Here is a 19,256-nt window from a genome sequence, read left to right as displayed (position 1 = left end):
ATCTTTCGATTGTTCAAGATAGGAACATCTCTTTTAGTAGGAGATAAACCCTCACTTCTTACAGGCGTTCATCCCAGCCATAGCCCAACAACAACAAAAGCAGTTGAAAATACATCTTTTGTGTGGCTTGTTATTTCAGTCTGCCTCATCAATAAGAGAAAACCTGAGAGGGGAGTTGTTCTGACTTACTTGGCCTCAAGGGACTTGAAGGGGTGGGGAGATCACCTACAATGTTAGAGTGGCCTAAGCATGTTGAACAAGTCCACAGAACACATTAACCTGCTGGAATTGCAAACTATCTGGTTGGATCTAACTGTTTTTCACGCCACAAGGCAAGACATGTTTGTGCTGGTCAACGTGTGAGTTCTGTGACTGTACACTACCTCAACAAAAAGGGGTGGTGTGAGGTTGCTGCTTTCAGGCAGGGGCACCATGCATATGTGGTTCTGGGAGCTGGACAACAATGTTCCGTTGTTAGGCAGAATCCTGGGCAGTGCCCTTATGGACCACTACACAAGATTAAGACTACAGGTGGTAGTACAATTTCCCCTTTGGTACAAGCCTGTACTACACAGTTAGAGTGGTAGCAGTAGCGGAGCAGCCAGACTTATCTCAAGAGAAAATGAGCAGTAGTAGAGATTACACAAAGGACTACAATTACTGTGACTCAAGCAAATAGTGACTCGAGGTTTCTGGTTAAAAAGTTAAAAAGTACATTTATTTTTAGATCTGTTCACGAAACACTTCACTTCTATTAAATTAAAACCACACTTCAAAATACACTACACACAACCAATTCCCCTTGTGCAGAGCAATTCAAGGTAAGTACCTTTGGATTTGTCCGACCGGTGTTGTGAAACAAAGACATTACCGGGGGTTATCGCTTGATCACTTTTTGACAGTAATGACAGTTCGGTCTTACGAAAGAGAAGCGTACCTGCGAACAGAAATGTTACCGTAGTCAAACACACTTAGCACATGAATTAACACAAGAAAGTTGGGGATAAAAATCATAGGCAATGCTTTTGTCAAGGCAGATAGAATTAAGAGACCCTCTCTAAAACATAGATAAAAGTCAATAGGCCTGCGCCAGTGTCAATGGGACAGGGGTCCTGTTGTCGAGGATAACAAGGTTAGAACAGTTCACGATTCGAGATTGCCAGGAGTACTTAGATATTGTCGAAAGGGAAGCAAAAGTTATAAGAGGGAAGGAAGATAAGGACAAGCCTTTGGTGAGGAGAAAAGGGTTCACCCTAGTTCCTTAAAGTCGGACAAAGTCGGACACAGTACCTTATTTGTATGAAGAAGAGCTGGTGCCACGGCAGTTGTTCCTGGTAGTCCCTGCAGACTCACGGTTCCTGAAGCTTCAGTTGTGGGGACAAGAAGGACGATGTCTGGAGAGATCTGCACTACCCAGGGATGAAGCCAGCAGCATCAAAAGCAACGGTGAATAAAAGGTGCGCTCCTTTAAAACAGGAGAGGCTCTTCAGATGGCTATCCAGACCACTACAGCTGTGTGCAGCGATTTCGACCAAGAAGAGGATCCTCTGCCTGTGTAAGGTGAGCTGCTTGATCCCACCAGGCTCAAGGCAAGAAGACTCCGGACTGGATCTTCTCTTGTCGTTGAAGGGTAGATAGCTCAGGACTGCAGCAGGGCTTCACCAGGACTCAGGAGTTGCAGCACCCATCTTCTCTTCTGTTGTTTGCAGTTCCAGTGGCGACTCTGACTTCCAGCTCAAGAGTCCTGCCTTTTATGCCAAAATCCCCCATTCACACAGCCTGGCTGTCAATCACTCAGCAGGGGGATTGTCCAGCCCGGACAACCACCTCAGCCAATCAAGACAAAGTGCGACTTGGGTCTCCAAAGATACCCTGTGCAGGGGGTGACTACACACCTCCCTCACATTCCCCTCACCTAGACACCCAGACGCCAAAGGAGGGCTTCTGGACAGAAGCCCGCCAAAGGTCAGCGAACAAAGGAGGCAAACCTGTTTTGCAGCGCAAAGTAAAACACAAGAAGGACTTTAGCAAAAAGATAAAACCCAACTGGAGCCGAAATAAAAAGTATTTGGTCAAGCAGGTTTAAATTCGAGGCTACTATAATAGCCTAAAACAGTACCACGTTTATATAGTGTAATCGCGGTAGAAAAGTTAGGGTAGATACCACTGCCACCAGCCAAGTTTTACTGTTAAGAGAGCAAAATAAAGCTCAGAGAGCTTCAGACAAAAAGGGATAGGAACTAACCCTTTCCAATATTCCATGTAAGATGGGGTGTACTGGGTCTGTAGTTTTAAATGGCTACATAAAGTAAATGGCAACTTTACCTGTTTCTGGGGGACAGTAGTCATCCCCAGGAAAATGGAGTCAGAGGGAAGCCTTAAAGACAACCCTGTGTCACTGCACGGAAGGTGCTGTGTAACACACACAAAAGTGGGGCTCATGGAGTGGTGTAGCTCCAGAGCCCATGATCATTCAAACAGTAGAAATACACATGGCAAAACACATGTAAGAGTGGGAAAAAGGGCTCACACTCTTACCAGGTGGAAAAAATAAACCCCTGAAATCCAGCAAAGCTGCAGACGGACTCACTAGGTGAGGGAAATTAGCCATGAATGAGAATTCTCCCTAACATCTGTTGACAGCAACCCATCTGCCTCGAAGAGAGAATGTTGTGGTGGATGTACTAAGCAGGATGTTCTTACAAGAGTGGGAGCTTTGCCAGATCTCGGCCAGAGCTTTGCTTCCTGGGGGGCTCGCTGAGTGGCTCTTTTAACCTCCAATCTCAAAGGAAGTGTGATTTATTTAGCTGCAGAGTGTTTCATCTGAATGTACGCTAGAGGAATGTGTTAGTTGGACTCTATATATTCAGCAAACTCCCAGATCCCTTCTGTTTCTTGGGAGACTAAAGAGATCTGGGACAACCTTGATTTGTATCACCCCGATTAGGCCACGAGGACCTGGACCTCTGAGCTCCTGGTCTCTTTGCCAACCCTGACACCTTGCAGCAAATGTGCATTGGCTGTCCCAGGCAGAGAGCAGAGTCCTCCACCGAACCTAAGCCTCTCCAACCTTTTTGTTTTCTGCTAAGAGGTTGAGGTACAGAAACTTGGACTTGGCTTTGAGGTCCTGGCCAACCTGCCATTAGCTAGGAGACAGTCTATCCAGTTTTCCGGTGCCTGCTGGTTCAATTTGTTTTTACCACAAAAATGTAGCTATAATATTTTTTGCTGCTTTTTTGCTTATTTCCTTTTGCTGCTGAAAGCAGGGAGCCGCCCATGGTTCCTTCACCCACCATCTCTCCATCCCATATTGCCTCACCAACCATCTCAACGCCATCTCCTCCTCCTCCGCACTGACCACCAAACTCATCCTCGCAATAAAACCCTATCTCACCACTCCCAACTGCCTCTCCATTGCTAGAGCCACCATAGGAGCCAGGCTAGACTATTGCAACGCCCTCCTAGCTGGCACTTCAACCAAAAACCTGAATAAACTCCAAACAGTGCAAAACAATGCGCTCCGCGCTGCCCTGCACATCCCCAAATTCGACCATGTGTCGCAGGCCAGAAGAAATGCTCACTGGCTCCCAGTTAAAGAAAGAATTCACTTCAAAGTACTCTCCCTCACACACAAATGTATCAATCATACCGCTCCCTCCTACCTAGCAGAAACCATCACCAGGAAATCCTCCCTTCGTCCTATAAGAACCCCCCATGACAACCAACTCCGAGTCCCCTCCATAAGAAGAGCTAAAGCTGGAGGCATTGGCTTCCCACACATAGCACCTAAGCTCTGGAACAACCTCCCTAACTCTCTTAGAGCGGAACCTTCACTGCTTTCCTTTCGGAAATCCCTCAAAACCCTGCTCTTCACATAATCACCTCCTACCCTCCCCTCCGACATGATTGACATATTTTTAAACGCCATGATGTCTGCACTGCTAAGTTTGTAACTAAAACATGTTACTGTAAATCTAATGCCTTGTAAACGTATATTTCTAAAACTTATACCGTAACTCAATATGCCTGTAAACTTTAACAACCTTCCTTCTGTAACCAGCCAATTGCTTATATGTAACAGCGCCACGATGCCCACGGGCTGAGCGTGCGCTTTAAAAATATGAATAAATAAATAAACCCCCACGGCCCCTTAATTTTGCATCAAAAATGCAGTAAATAAATTCAGCAATATAAATTTAGAGGTAAAAAGACTGGATACCCTTCTGCTGATGGCGTACGTACTCCTACCTCCTATCCCCTTCCTCCATACTGTATGGGCGTCCCTCACTAGAGACGGGAGACGGAAACTTTTTCTTCTTCCCCTTTAAATTTAGAGGCACATGGGGGCGCTGCCCTGGGAGCATGATATGATATGGCATTTATAACGCGCCTATACTCAAGTGTTTCAAGGCGTGACGAGGCAAGGGAGGGGAACAGAGGGAAGACAGAGACAACGATCCTACTAGGCCAGGTGATATTCAGATTACGCAAGTGCAGTGGAGGGAGAAAAGTGCAAGGGGGAAAGGGGAGAGGGCAGTGCAGTACACAGGACAACAATAAAATAAATAAAAACCAATGAATACAATAAATGAGAAGTGCAGCCAAGTGCATGGGTAAGTGCAGACATCAGGTGTCAAGTGCTGGTAGGGTGATGTAGGGATACAGAAACAGCCCCCGAGAGCACGGGAGTGCCAGTGTGGCAGTGCAGGTGTGCAACTGCCGGGGAGGGGCCCTGGGCCCGAGAACAGAGAGTAGCCAGATGACCAGTGCATTTTCAGATTCAGCCAGGAGTTCAGCAGGGGAGAGGATGAGAGAAAGCAGAAGCAAAGACAAAGGTCTTGAGGTGCTTCCGGAACCGGAGACGGTTCTCCTCAAGTTTCAGAGAGGCAGGGAGGGAGTCCCCAGCCGATGAAAGAGACCTACCACCAACCTGCGCTCCCCTGACTCCGCCCACCGGCGCCAATCCTCAGTCCTCTTTTCTGCATAGACGGGAGCAGACCGCTTTCAACAGCGCTCCTGGGTTTGGCTTTGGCCTTGTGATTCCACACGCTCTTTCCCGGATACTGTCTTTTGTCTTTAATCAGGTACTCTGTCCTCTGGCGCCACGCTCCTCCCCGGGGCATGTCGACGTCCTTGGGCTTCAGCAGGTGTCCAGCCTGCAAAGGTCTCTTCCTGTGTCTTACCCCCATGCTCTTTGCCTCCGCTGCCTTGGCCCCGACCACAGTTTACACTGCATGCTCTGAAGAACAGGTTAGCTCGGTGGAGAAAGCTCTTCAAACAATTGCCTCCAGAGGACTTGAAGGACTTCGTCAAACACAAGTCAAGGCCCAAGGTAGGGCCGCTTTTTTCATCTGCACCCTGCAAAAGTGACTCCTTCCCAAGGATATGTCCGAGCGGGAGGGACCGTTCAGTTTCTGTCACCAGCACAGGTACGAAGGCTGCTTCATCTACTGGCCGCCAGGCCGAGGAGTCACTCAATCCTACCGGTAATGCCACTGAGGGACGGCAAGGTTCTTTTACCGGGTGTCCACCCAAGGGGCTACGCTCTACTACTAGACAAATGTCAAGAGGCGCGCCTGTACGCAGCACTACCGACAACACAGTTGACGGCACACCGCCTACCAGACTCGTCCTGAGGTGCAGGGTAGGCCTCAAGCTCCAACACCAAGAGTCCTGGAGGAGGCCGTGCCCAGCGAGGCAAACACCACTGCGCAGGCACGTGGAATGCAGCCTGACAAAATTGCCGCCACGCCAGGCAAAATGGCCGCTCGTCCGATACCGCCTCCTCGTGCAGAGCAGGTGGGAGAACAAGTTTCGAGATGGGACTGGTCTTCACCAGGTACGCGGCCTACAGCTTATCCTTCAGTGACGCAGGGCAGATTCACCCTGCAGACAGCAAGGCAGAGTACGCCCAGACCGCAGCAACCTCAGGGTCCTACTCCTACGCCACCTAGAGCCCCACCAGCGTCTGAGGACAGATTCTTTGAGAAATTCCTCACGCTTATAAGATCCTCTTATATGGGCACCATCCTTCGTGATGTGATCAGGGACATGCTACCTCCTGTCCCGCTGGTGGTGCCCATAGTCATTCCTCCTATAGCTCCAGCGTCTCAGGCCCCCATGCAGCCTCTGCTGCCCATGCCTGCCCCAGTGGTTCCAGCAGCCATCGCCACACCTCAACCTGTGCCGCCCAATACTCCTCCACCTGTCCCCAACCAGCCGGACACCCTGGTGGACACCCCCGAGGAGGAGGACAGTGACACTCTGTTTTCAGATAAGGCTTTCTATGATCGAATTGCAGGTCAGGCCGAATACCAGGTGGAATAACCAGAGGTGCAGGGTCCTGGCCGAAGTCCTCACTCTACGCTCTGTGACTAGAACAGGGATTCCGATGCAGAAGGATGTTGTTGATTTGACCAAAAAGGGGTGGCTTAAACCCCATTCGGCACAGCCCACCAACAGGCGCCTCGACGCCAAGTACAGACAATTGGAGGGGGGATACACTCTTGCTGTCGGCACACCCTCAACCACAGTCATCAGTGATTGCCACGGCCTCTATCTACTCAAAGCCTCAGTCTTCCTCTGCCACCTCATCCTCGGCTCTACTAGGTAAGGAGAAGAGCTTGGAGGCGTATGGAAAGAAGGTCTAATACAATGCATTGCTGCACGTTCATCAGTCTGATGCGGATGCCATGCTCTCAGCCATTAACCAAAGGCTGTGGTGGGAAATAGCCGACTTCCTTCCGGAACTTCTGGTACACAGTCAAGCACTCTTCAAGGGAGGGCTGGCAGAAGCAAAGATGGCAGCTCAAGACATCATGGAGTCCACAGTGACACATATAGACACCTCAGGCTGTGCCATCTGCGTAGCCATGGACATGAGAAGGACTGCTTGGCTACGGGCTACCAAATTCAACCCGGACGTCCAGGAACGCATATTGGACTTTCCATTTGAGGGTAGCGACCTCTTTCATTCCACCACCGATGAGGACCTTGATAAGAAGAAGAACAGTTCCCACACAGTGAAATCCTTACCTATCCTCATGAAGTCGACGCCCAAGACGTACAGCCAGACGCACCAGTGTTCCGACAAGTGGCGTGTCTTCGGCGGGTTCCAAGGCTTCCAGGAACGAAGGTCCACGGAGCCGGCCAAGTCTCCCAAGTCAGCACCGCCACAAACAGCACAAGGCGGGTAATAAGGGCTTCTTTCAGCCCCCCTCCTCAGCCCCAGCCTCAGGAAAAGAAGGCATGGCATTCTCCTCCGGGTCCACGTTCTCTGGTGAGGAGCAGGTTTGCCCTTCACGCACAGTAAAGGTGTTCCTAATTCGCGGACCCCTGCATTCTATCAGTAGTGTGCTCGGGCTACCACCTACCGATTCCTCCCTCTCCTCTCCCTCCCGCCCCCGCTCCCACAGATTGGGACAACAACTCTGTTGGCGGAAATGTGATCGCTCGTAGAGAGCCAGGCAGTGGAAGAAGTCCCAGCCTCCCAGCAGTCTATGGGCTTCTACTCCAGGATTTTCACCATACACAAGAAGTACCAGGATTGCCTGAGAGTTGTGTTGGAACTTTCCACCCTGAACCTTTCCCTCCCTCTTCAAAAGTTCAAGGTGGTTACCCCAGCGCTTATTGCGGAGACCCTGTGCAAGGGAGACTGGAGGTGCTCTGTGGATCTGAAGGACGCGTACCTACATGTCCCAATTTGGCAGCCTCATCGGTCCTTCCTGAGGTTCAGGATCATGGGCTTCCATTTCCAATACAATGTTCTACCCTTTGGCCTCAATTCAGCCCCCAGGGTCTTTACCAGGCTTATGAATGCAGTGACAGCCCTACTCGGGGCCCAAGATCACCATGTCTACCCATACCTAGATGACTGGCTCGTCAGGGCGAGATCCCCGGAGGCGGTCCATCACACCTCCTCCGCCCTCATGAATACGCTACACGAATTGGAATTTTCCATCAATCTCAAGAGTCTGGCGTTCCTGGGCCTCATCTGGGACACGAGCACCGAGAGTTTTTTCTTCGGACGACAACATCACAGCCATCAAGAGGGCGTGGGGTCATTTTCTCAACAGACTGGTGACCTCAGCATGGTGGTACCAGCACCTCTTGGGTATCATGGCGGCATGTCTACTGGCAGTGCCTTACACAAGGCTCAAAATGAGAAGATTACAGCTGCACTTCGCAGCCTCATGGAGGCAGGAGCGTGGTTCCCAGGCAGAACTTGTCAGCATTTCTCCCTTTCTCCACCAGGACCTTGTCTGGTGGAGCACAGACTGCAACTTGAGGATAGGTAGACCCTTCAGGCAAGCAGCACCACAGCTTACCGTCTCCACTGATTCTACCTTGGAGGGCTGGGGGGCTACCATGGACAACAACAGCCGTCGATGAGTTTGGTCTCTTCAGGAACAGGAGGCTCATATCAATTGGCTAGAGCTGAAGGCAATCTGGCTTGCTCTCAAAGGCTTCTTGCTGCTTATCAGAGGCAAGACGATCCTCATTCAAACAGCCAATTCCACCAGCAATTATTAGATGAACAAGCAGGGTGGCACCAGGTCTCCTCCTTTATGCACCTTGGCGGTCAGCATTTGGGAGTGGGCTCTGGTGAACAACCGGGGGAGTCAAACCTGGAGGCGGACCCACTCAGCAGGTTGGGTGCAGACAATTACCGATGGCAACTGAACGATCAGGTCCTTCAAGGGACTTCAACAGATGGGGGCACCCCCAGGTGGATCTCTTCGCCACCTGGTACAACAGGACGGGCCCTCAGTTCGCGTCCTGTCAGGGACAGGGCCTAGGCTCCCTGGGCGATGCATTACAGTTACATTGGAACAGCTTGAACGCATATGCATTTCTTCCCACTCCCCTGGTACACAGGGTGATCTGCAAGATAAGGGAGCCCCACAACTCAGTATCATTTTGATAACTCTGTGGTGGCTGGCGAGACCATGGTTCTATGAGATGCTCAGCCTGTCGGACCAGCCTCCGATTCACCTTCCATTGGGCCTAGCTCATCTACTATCGCAGCAGGGGGGCACAGTAATCTACCCCGCCCACAGAAGTTAGTCCTCGCAGCGTGGTTCCTGAACAGGTTACACTGAAGCACCTGCAGCTTTCACAGGCTAACCTAGACACCATACAGTGTGCTACTAGGAGCCATTACAAAAGCAAGTGGTCTAGGTTTTGCCAGTGGGCTCAGTCTAAGGAAGTTGATCTGCTTACTTGCACGTTGGACGACGTGCTATCCTTCTCTGCACACCTCACCCACTCAGGGTTGCAAATAGCCGCACCTGTCTGGCGGCCATCGGAGGAGGACGTTTTCTCTTTCTCCAATCCGGTGGTTAAGACATTTGTCGGGTCTCACCATGCTATAACCGCTTATCAAAAAGCCACACCCTGTGTGGGACCTCAACATAGTTCTGGGCGCCTTGGCACATAAACCCTTTGAGCCAATTGCGTCCACGGACATCGGGCTGGTCACCATTTAGACAGCCCTCTTGGTGGGTCTTACGTCTGCACGCAGGCTCAACGAAATCCAAGCTCTTGTGGCTTCCAAGCCTTACATTACCTTTCATATGGACAAGGTGGTCCTTAGAACGCATCCCGCGTTCCTCCCTAAAGTAGTCTCTTCGTTCCATCTAAATGAGGAGATAGTACTACCATTTTTTTTCACGGACCCTAAGGACGATGCTCAGAGGGTCCTGCATCGTCTGGATGTTAGGCGCATTCTAAAATTCTACCTCGATAGAACCAAGAGCTACCGCAAATCTGAGGCTCCCTTTGTTACCTTTGGGCTTGGGGGGGCAGGTCAAAACCAGTCTATCAGGCTTCTAAGGCTTCCATAGCAAGGTGGATGGTTTTGGCCAGTAAGGAGGCTTAGGAGGGGCAGCACAAGCCACTTCCAGCAAACATGCATGCACACGCTATCAGAGCCAAGGCCACAGCAGTCACCTTCCAGAGGCACATTCCATGGCAGGTCATCAGCAGGATGCCCACATGGGCCACTCCTTCGGCCTTCTGCAAGCATTGCTGTCTGAATGCCAGCTCTAGATCAGATGTGACTTTCGGACAGGCAGTATTAAGGAACTTGTTTTCTTAAGGAGGGTCACCTCTCCGCCCTGGGGCTACATTCAGTTGTAATCGGCCATACAGTATGGATGAAAGGGGACTAGACGTAGGAGTAACTAAGTTACTTACCGTATTCATTAACCTACTCCTAGTCCATAGTCCTCTTTCCTCCATACGTCCTACCATCCTTCCCCCTAATAAAACTGGTGTCATTAGGCAATGGTAATATTGTCAGCGCGTCAGGAGTGGCGCCAGTGGGCAGAGTCACGGGAGTGCATGCTCCCAGGGCCGCGCCCCCACACGCCTCTAAATTTAAAGGGGAAGATGATGTTTTCTAGTGAAAAAGGTTCCGTCTCCCGTCCCTAGCGAGGGGCGCCCATACAGTATGGAGGAAAGGGGACTAAGAATTAGGAGTACGTTAATCACTATGGCGAGTAATTTATAATTTCTCCATCTTGTACTGGGAAAGAGTTCTGGGCCGATCATCTTGCTTAACTTCCTCTGTTATTGACTTCTTCATCTTGTGGGATGGTCTCCAAATTGTCAAGATGATTGGCTACTTGGCTTCCAGCTCGATCTTTTAAGAGTACTCTGAAATAGGGTTCCTTCTTTTATACACCTACAGGTTTGTAGTTTCTAAGGGATTTACTAGTGTTTTTCTACCACGCAGGTTTATTGATCATAGGTTGGATTTTAATTTGGTCTGAACTTTTACAATGGCGGCTCTCTTTTGGGACTTGCCTGCTTGTACTTTACATTTACACCCTGTTACAAAGCCAAACAGAACCAATGAGGGACACACACAGAAGGTTGTAATGTGAGCACAAAACATGTTTATTAAAACAACGTGATGGGTGGGTTAACTTAAGGTAATGCAACATTTTGTGAGGGTGATTTCTTGTTAGGATCTCCAGAAAACCCAAGTCTCTGGTAAAACAATAAGTCTATTGAAGCAATAAAGTCTCTCAATCCTAGGAGATTTCATGAAGGCTCAATCACAGACTATGATAGATTGGTTATTCTTTGCCAGTTCCTTTCCATAGTTCTGATGTTTGTGAGGTGTTCCTCTGCTTTTGTAGTGGTCATGACTAGAGTGGTAGAGACATATAGCCAACCTAAACCCAGGAATCTCCATCAGGCACTAGACCACTTAGACTAGTGTATCTGGAGTGTTGAATGGATCCTCTTTCCTTCCTGTTTACGGAAGCTAACCCTATGAACCAGTATCCCTTTCTCCTCTGCCTCTTTGTCAGGTAGCATTCTCTCATACCTTTGGGGCAGTTTCCTTCCACTGTAGTGGTGTACTGTCCCCTCCATCTCAACACCACCTCCTTGATGCTCTACCACATGCTTCCACCATTCTCTCACACGCTCGGTTGATGTACAATGCTTGTGTTCCTCTCTGTGTGGTTCCTCTACTTCTTTATCGTCTCCTTCCCCCTTCTCTTTGTCCTCAACTCCTTGTCAATGGTGTCTTCTCTTTTTCTCATGCTACTTTCTTCCACTCTCACCCCTGCATGGATCTTCTTTCTCTTTTTCTCCTTATTTCTCCACCTCACCCTCCATTCTCCAACAACTCCTTTCTTCCTCCTCTATTAAAATTCTTCTCTTCTCTGATTCCCTTTTCCAGCATCTCCTGTCTTATTCTCTTACCTCCTCTTTCCAAACTCTCCTCTAACTCCACCATCTTTTTCCAACCTCTTCTCTCCTTCACCTCCTCCTGCCAAACTCTCCTCACCTTTAGCCGCTCCACCCCTGCCAAGCTTCATGCTTCTTTTCTCTCCATTGACCCACACTGTCTTATTCAGGCTCTCTCTTTTTAAAGTTATGAAGGGCCTTTAATTGTTGTCTTAATGGAGTTAGTAGCTTTTCCTCTTGGGAAACTGTTATGGAGTGCTTGTATTGGATGAGGGTGTTTAACCCACACTTTCTACAGGTGCATGTAATCCCACAAGCCGCACGTATAACTGTGGGGACAACCGTTTTGGAATTTTACATAGGTGGTATCGCTGCAGAGCAATTTGATCGTGCCCCCCCCCCCTTTCTCTCCTGTTTGCCCGCTGTGGTAAGAACTGCAGATGGCTCCCGGAATGCCTGCATCTGGCTTCAGATACCTGCCAGAGCATGAGATGGACTCTCTCACTTGTCTGCTGCCTTCTCAGCAGCTGCACTGTTTTTGGGGTTTACTTGACTGTGCCTGTATTTTTGAGTTCCAGGATTTCTCGCTTTGTTCGAAAAAAAAGATTGTGCATTCTTGAAGTGTTTCCTTCTATGCCTTCCTAAAGAGACATAGTTACAACTTGGGGCCATGTGACAAGCCCCTGCCATACGTACGGTCCGAGAACTAAGAAGCCAGAGGATCCTCCCTGCACCATTCCCAGACCAGTATCACTTAGCGGGCAGTGGCAACAGGCCCCCAAAATCAGACTGGGAACTACTTGGCATGACCCATGTGGGGATTTTCCTGATTGACATCACCAGAGCCAGGCAAGCGAGTGGGCTCCAGGTTCTGTCAGTGAAACCTCTTTACCTTGCTGTCTCTAAGGAAAAGTTTAATTTCAGAGAATGTGGTGACAGATGTTCCTCCTCATCCTGATCCTTTCCTGGCAAAGGAGCTGCTCCATTGGCTACATCCCAAGGGGACTGAGTTTTATGTTTCCTGTACAAGAGACTTCCAGAATGATGACCAGCTTTTGTGAGCTTTACAGATGCTTGCCAGAAAGAGCTGTTATGAAACAAATTGCCCAGTTGAATTGTCCTTTGTTTATCCCAATACTGTACCCTGGAAAACAAAGTACTTCTGACCTTTTAAGTCGTTCCACAAGGGATCTAGCTGCAGCTTCTGCTCTTCAGAGTTGTCGTCTGCCAAGTGGCCTCTGGATTCTTTGACTGGAGAAGGCATATATTTTGGTTACTTTGTTCACCAGAGATTTTAGTGCAGGTGCTGGTTCTTTGTTGTCCTCTGTTAGCCCAAGGATCAACGGACGACTCTAAACCATATAAATGTTTGCCATCCCTTCTGTTGTACACATAAAAAGCAGGGATTTGGCTTTGACTAGGTTCACAGCCTGGGGTTAGGGTTATCGTATTTACCATTCTGTCATTCTTTGGGGCTATGGACCTCAGTTATTCCTTCTCTCCCCTTAGTTTAAGTTCACTTCCTTGGCGAGTAAAAAATCACTCAGATTCTTTGGGATTTATAGTGTCCTGAACACTTCTTTGTTGACTGTGGGTCTTTTGTGGCTGCTGCTTATGTTGTCATGATTATGTGATGACCCTCCTGCACACTCCTTCCTGAGAGCTGCCCCCAACTGCTTCCCTTAGGTCCTTCGACAGGGGTCGGGCTTCAGGCAACATCTCAATATTTTGGACCCCAGTGAACTATCACCTTTCCCCTCTTGATTGTTAAACTAGCTTCTCTATCGGGTTCTCCTTTGCTTATGGTCTCTGGTTCCTGTTCAAGCCCTCATTCTGTTCTCACCTCTACCATTTCAGGAGTGCTCTTTAAATCCATATTGTGACGGTCTTCCCAGACTTTGCCTTCTTTCCTGGGGTCACTTGCTGTCTCTACCTTCGGATGTTTTCACTTCTCTCCTAATCTTGGCCTTAAAACTTTACTATTTTACTATGTCTCTCTCCCCCCTTGTGGCAGCTCTCCCCTTCCACCACCCTGCCATATTTCCTCTAGTGTTTCATCTCCTTCACCTCCTCCTGGTTCTTCTGATTTTCTTCCTCTTCCTCCCTATTCACTACCTCTTTCACATCCTCCTTCCTCTGGTTCCTCAGATGTTCTTACTCACCACCTTTTTCCATTTGTTCTGCTCTCCTCCTCTCCCCTTTAACTGCTTCTCCTCAGTTGCTCTCCTCTGTCTTGTACCCGGTCTCTTCCTCCACTTTCTCGCCTTCCCTTCTCCACCTGCTTACTGCTCTGCCACTCTCTCCTCTTCACTCATCGCTCCTGCTGCTCATCACTTCAATCCATCCCCACTGCTGTTATTCACTTATTTAGGCACATGGGGGTGGGGCAAAGCTCTGGAAATGTGTGATTGATGTCAGCTGTCACAGCGATGCAAGCATGTTTTATGATTGGGTACAGCCAGGGCAAATACGGTTTCCCCAGAAGGCTTGTGTTACGGAGCAAACATCCCCTTGCCGAGATTCCAATACTGTTGTCAGCTATCGTGAAATAAGTATGACTGTTTTTCGCTATCGGCCAATCCCTTCAATGGACCTCCAGATTGCCAGACCCTCTTTTAGGATCCCCTTCATTAAATAATGTCTTGCTCGTTTGTGAGACCGGTAGATTACCACAAATGAAGATAAGCAGGTACCAGGGTGTTATCTGTGTGTAAGGATTGCAAGCTCCTTTCCTTTAGATAAACCGAATTCTCCAATGCGGCACATGGGCGGTGTGCTTCTTGTCCTCCATATATGTACTGTAACTCTCCCAACAGGCCGGGGCGCCAAGTCGGACCCTGAGACAGTAGTGGGCCTGATGACACGAGGAACAACTTGTGGACTTCAAGCCTAGGTCCGTCCGTGACCAGGCCTCCTCAACTTGAGGGAACTCTTTATCATTACATGTCCCTCTGCTGATCTGAACAGACCGGTCAAACTAAAGAGCGGGGAACACGCGCACCGCTAACCACAATGCTGAAAGAAAAAGGCACACAATTAAGTGTATAGAAGACCACAAAGTATCAAAACAGTCTTTCTAAATGCTATACCTTGAAATACTCTGAACAAAACAGTAGCAATGGAGCCAGCAACAAAAAGACCAACGGATTACTAATACTGTAGAAGACAGGACTTACTAGAGAGGGTAGAAGAGCTGTTGGTTCTTACCCCTTCAGAATGTGAACAAGAGTCAAGGAAGTCAACCAGGATAACCACAACGAAAGGAGAAAATAACAAACGGGGTGTTAGTACAGGAAAATATACCCGAACGGCACGAGGCACGCACTAGGTCCTAGGTGGTGCACTATCAGCAGAGCATCCAAGAGTGCACTTATAGCAGGACTTGGAAAGTCTTTCAAATGAAGGTAGTTGAGAAGAAATGGAGGCTGAAGGAAGTGGATGGTTCATAGAGTACCAGAAAGTTATGATAGTGTGGGAAGTACAGCCGTTAGCAAGTGGAGACAGCTAGATAAAACAGCATTGGCTCCCACTATGAACAGGAATCAAATGAGTTAAGAGAACGCTGCTTGGCGAGTGCAGAACGGGCGTGGAATAACAGAGTCGCAGCGTCCGGAACTGAAGAGGACGGAACTCTGGAAGTCGAGTGTTGCACACGCCTCGTGTGGATCCTGCTAGCGGTGGACAATGGAGCGTTGTGCAGAAACAACACAGAGTATCGGAACAGGCTGAGGTCTGCAACAGTCAAGTACGGTAAGGATGAAACGCGAGACAAGGCAATCCTTAAGCGGTCCAGGTCAGATAAATGCCGGCGGTTTTACAAATCGTCCAGGCAGTCAGAGTCCGGGAAATGAAGCAAAGTCAATAACAGGAATCAAGAAGTCAACGAGGATAATGGTAAGAAAGCTTAAACATAAGCGCCGTGCAGTGCCTCAACGCCGATTTTAACCCCGGTCAGGGAGGCAGGGTCTCAATCCCATTCCGGATGGGTCAGCTGACAAGTCATGTGACGTTTCCCCAACTCCTTTGTGCGTTGCCATGACTACACCAACACCTCCAAAAAGGTGCCGCTAAACGCTGTAACAATGAGAAGCGTCGCTGCAAAGGCCAGCAAACCGTATTAGGGCGCACCCTGCGACCAGGTGCAACATGTACCTCTAGCCTTGGGCGTTTAGTTCTCGGATAAATTAAGGTTCCCATGGGAATATGTGTTTTTCCTGCAGATGAGGCTATGAATAGGATGGGTGAGGTTGGTTATGCTTGGAATATCCCTTCCAAGACCTACATCACATAGTGGGTCCCTAAATCCCAGAGTCACCCATCTACCATCACCTAACCTCTTACTTATGAAATTGTCATACTTCCCTCCTCCAATTCTGTACTGCTTTGGGGGGGGTCTTCCAATGTAGGAGTCTCTGGGAGGAAGGTATCCATCAAAAGAACAAATTACCTTTGGTTCTTTTCTATTTAGTAGATAACTCATACCTCACACAGATTCCATATCAACACCCCCTCACCCTCAAATGGATTGCTTGTAGCATTACTGTGGCTCCACATCCTGTGAGTGCAGAGATAAATTGGCAGAACTGTGGTAATCGGGTGCGAGTGCCTCAGTGTATTTCCCTGCACATCTCATCCAAAGCCATGGCCATCAGTGATGTTGTGTAGACCTTGTGAGGAGCTGCTGAGCGCCTTCTGACGGCTCTGTAAAGTGTTCTATTCAGTCTTCTCTTGGGGGAAGATATTTAAAAGTTTAAGAAACAGCTGGAAGGACCTATGCACCCGATGTAACATTACCAAAGATAAGAAATGTATTTTTCTCAGGCCCCGGAAAATCCACTTGTACACTAGCATAGTACGGACCTTTTTATGAGAGTCGAGTACCATGAAAAGGTACTTAGAGATGGTAGAACATTGATTGCTGAATTGAAGAAAAAAAATCCATAGGTAAATTGTATTAAGGAACACGTGCTAGTCATTGGGTTGAAATGGTAGGGCACAGGAAGCAAGATTTATTTAGTTCGTATACATGATTTATTCAAAATTACTTATATAGCGCTTCATATTTAACTCTGGATTTCAAAGCTCTTGCATGATAGACAGTGATTGATTTTTTGTGTTTAAGGATTACAAAGTACCATTAACCCATGAGCATGACTGTTATGTTGGAAAAATACAAATGAAACTATTGTCCCAGTCTTGGGCCCAAAGTCATTCAACTGTAAAAGCAAGAATAGCTACAGTAGTAGCACACCTGCATGTTCTTAACCACTAGAACACATTTCTAATGGCGTGTTTTGCTGCTGTTAAAAAAGGAAAATTATTGTGCAGAAGGCCTACCAAACAAGTCGAAACTTGTCAATCCAAATGTTATGTCATATTTAGTTGTGTCTCATGCCATCCTGTCAAACCTGAGTAACTTCAATGTATGTTTGTTTTCTAGCATCACTCTTGGCGTTAAGATTCCTGCCAGAGTTCAAGAAGAAAACCGTGTGGACCAGGGCATACAGGTGGTAGCCAAGGACTGCCGGGATGTCGCCTGGTGCCATTGTCTGCAGATGAAATATTTCTACATTGTGTATCACTGTTGAATAATGTGGAGGTCATTCTTTGTATGGTTTCAAAGCTCTCAGTAGAATGAATTACGGGCTATACAATAATTTATTTCCGAATTTTTGCACAAATATATTTAAACATTGCCACATTTTTGAAGTATTGATATCATGGGTAAGTATTAGATTAGCAGTGGAAACTTCCTAGAAAGGTTTGCAGTGTTTCCCCATTCAACATTATTAGACATTTTTGTAGCTTTTTGTTCCTAAAGGTAGTTGGTTCTCTGAGGCATTGTACTGAAAGACCACAACACAGGGTAGTTTATCCCATAGCAGTTTAATTCAGGCGTCAAATGTTTTGAAGAATTTAGGCACGTTTGCCTGCTGCAGGGGCCACCGTAGTGCCCGTCTCTGCTCCTATTATTTTATGTCCATGTCCAGGTGGTCTCTACCTTTGGCATAGTCTTGCACAGGAACAATCGCACCTTGCTGCAAATGCTGCCACAACTCAAATTCACAATAGACCACTCGCACATCTCCCCCACATCTAGCAGGCCATCCTCCCCTTTTTTGTAAACCTCACTGCAGTTGTGTAGTCCAATTATAAACAAGAATCTTCACTGCCTTGTCAGTGCTGAAAGAATGCTTTCCGTCAGTCCACTTACACATAATCGAAGATTACCAATTCCAAACTTTCCAGCACCGGGACCTCTCAACACCAGGGATTTTAGCTTTCTCTTTGCAGTCGGACTTAGATGACGAGGACACAAGACCAGTGTAAAGTGTTTGAAATGTAGTAGCCAGGATTCCTTTCTTCCCGTTCAGTTGTACATTTCTCCTCCCATTACCATGTTTGCCCCACTGATATCACCAGTACCTTTGGCTGCAGCTGGAATTACAACTGCACCCACAGCCACTTCCAGCAGGCAAGATTTAGAGCCTGGATCATTGGATAGCTTTGCTCAGTAGCTGACGATAGACTAGATTCCTCTCAAATACTTTTAGATAGTTCTGTATTGCCACCTTCCATCTCCACAGAAACCCACACCTTGGCTCACCTCTTTCGACTGAAAGACCCTATACAGACCTTATGGCCTAACCCTTTTATAATTAATGGAAGTGAGATTTTCCAATTTCACAGTTTTCAACCTCAAGTTGTCATCTGCTTTATTTCTTGGTCCATGTTTTGCCTCTTTTGTACCTTTTTGAAATTGTATTTATCAGTGGTTTATTTGTGCTTTATAATGCTCTCAGGTTTGAAAGACAGAAGAAGGCATTAGATCATGCAGGCCTGGTAAATGGCTTTTATTTGCGTTGATGTCCTATGAAAGCTGTATTGTAAAGTTGGGAGACAAGCTCACATACTCTAGCATGGGAGTGCAACAATATCATGGCCCCATGATTGTTTTGTTCATTCCCATTCACAATTATCTATATAGCTTACTTTGCATATTGTTTGTATTTGGCATCTACATACAGATGCTATCGAGAAGCATAGTGAAATCATATATACAGGATGGTTGAAATAACATCCCCAAAACATTACACACATTTGTTTCACTTGAAAAAAACATGAATAAAGTGATGGTATTTCTCTAAGCAGACTATATTGTGATTATTTCTATTGCTTTAGTACATTGATCTATTTCAAATAAGTGGTTTTTTCAATAACTGGCTTGAGGAGTGCTTCGTACACTTATGGGCAGGTATTCCTGGTTTGCTGACTTTAATTGGACTGCAAGAAATAGGTGGATCTTTAACATTATTTTTGCCCAGGGTAGTAACGATGTAGCTGGAACCGTCAGGCCAAGCATATATCGGCTCATGCAATGAAAGACCTGAAAGCGTGTTTGGGAAGTCGCTTAAGTTGTTCCAGCCTCATTTTTTGTAGGAGGAAATGGAGACTGAAGGGAACCAAGCATTCATTAATGAGCATACTCTAAAAGCACTACTGTTATCCAGTTGTGATCCTAGTGAAAATGTGCAAACATATGCCGATTT

The 19,256-nt window shown here is 47.6% G+C and overlaps 1 protein-coding gene across 2 annotated transcripts in view; it reads left to right on the top strand.

Annotated features, from left to right (window-relative positions):
- FOCAD (focadhesin) overlaps positions 1–18,854 on the top strand; it is a 2,926,805-nt gene extending 2,907,951 nt beyond the window's left edge. The window contains exons 44-45 of one of the 2 annotated variants that reach the window (XR_011282193.1): positions 17,147–18,220; positions 18,261–18,854. Coding sequence is in view for 1 of the 2 variants with exons in the window: in XM_069630760.1 (XP_069486861.1) it covers positions 17,147–17,220 (74 nt within the window). In the remaining variant the exon portion in view is untranslated. Of the gene's footprint in view, positions 1–17,146 lie in introns of both variants that reach the window. The other variant, XM_069630760.1, reaches the window with a different exon arrangement.
- Positions 18,855–19,256: the final 402 nt, after the last annotated feature.

Source organism: Ambystoma mexicanum, chromosome 6q (genome assembly GCF_040938575.1).
Source record: "Ambystoma mexicanum isolate Mex_15411 chromosome 6q, UKY_AmexF1_1, whole genome shotgun sequence".
Taxonomy (NCBI): Eukaryota; Metazoa; Chordata; class Amphibia; order Caudata; family Ambystomatidae; genus Ambystoma; species Ambystoma mexicanum.
Note: the sequence above shows the minus strand (reverse complement) of the source record. Positions and strands in the feature narration are given on the sequence as shown.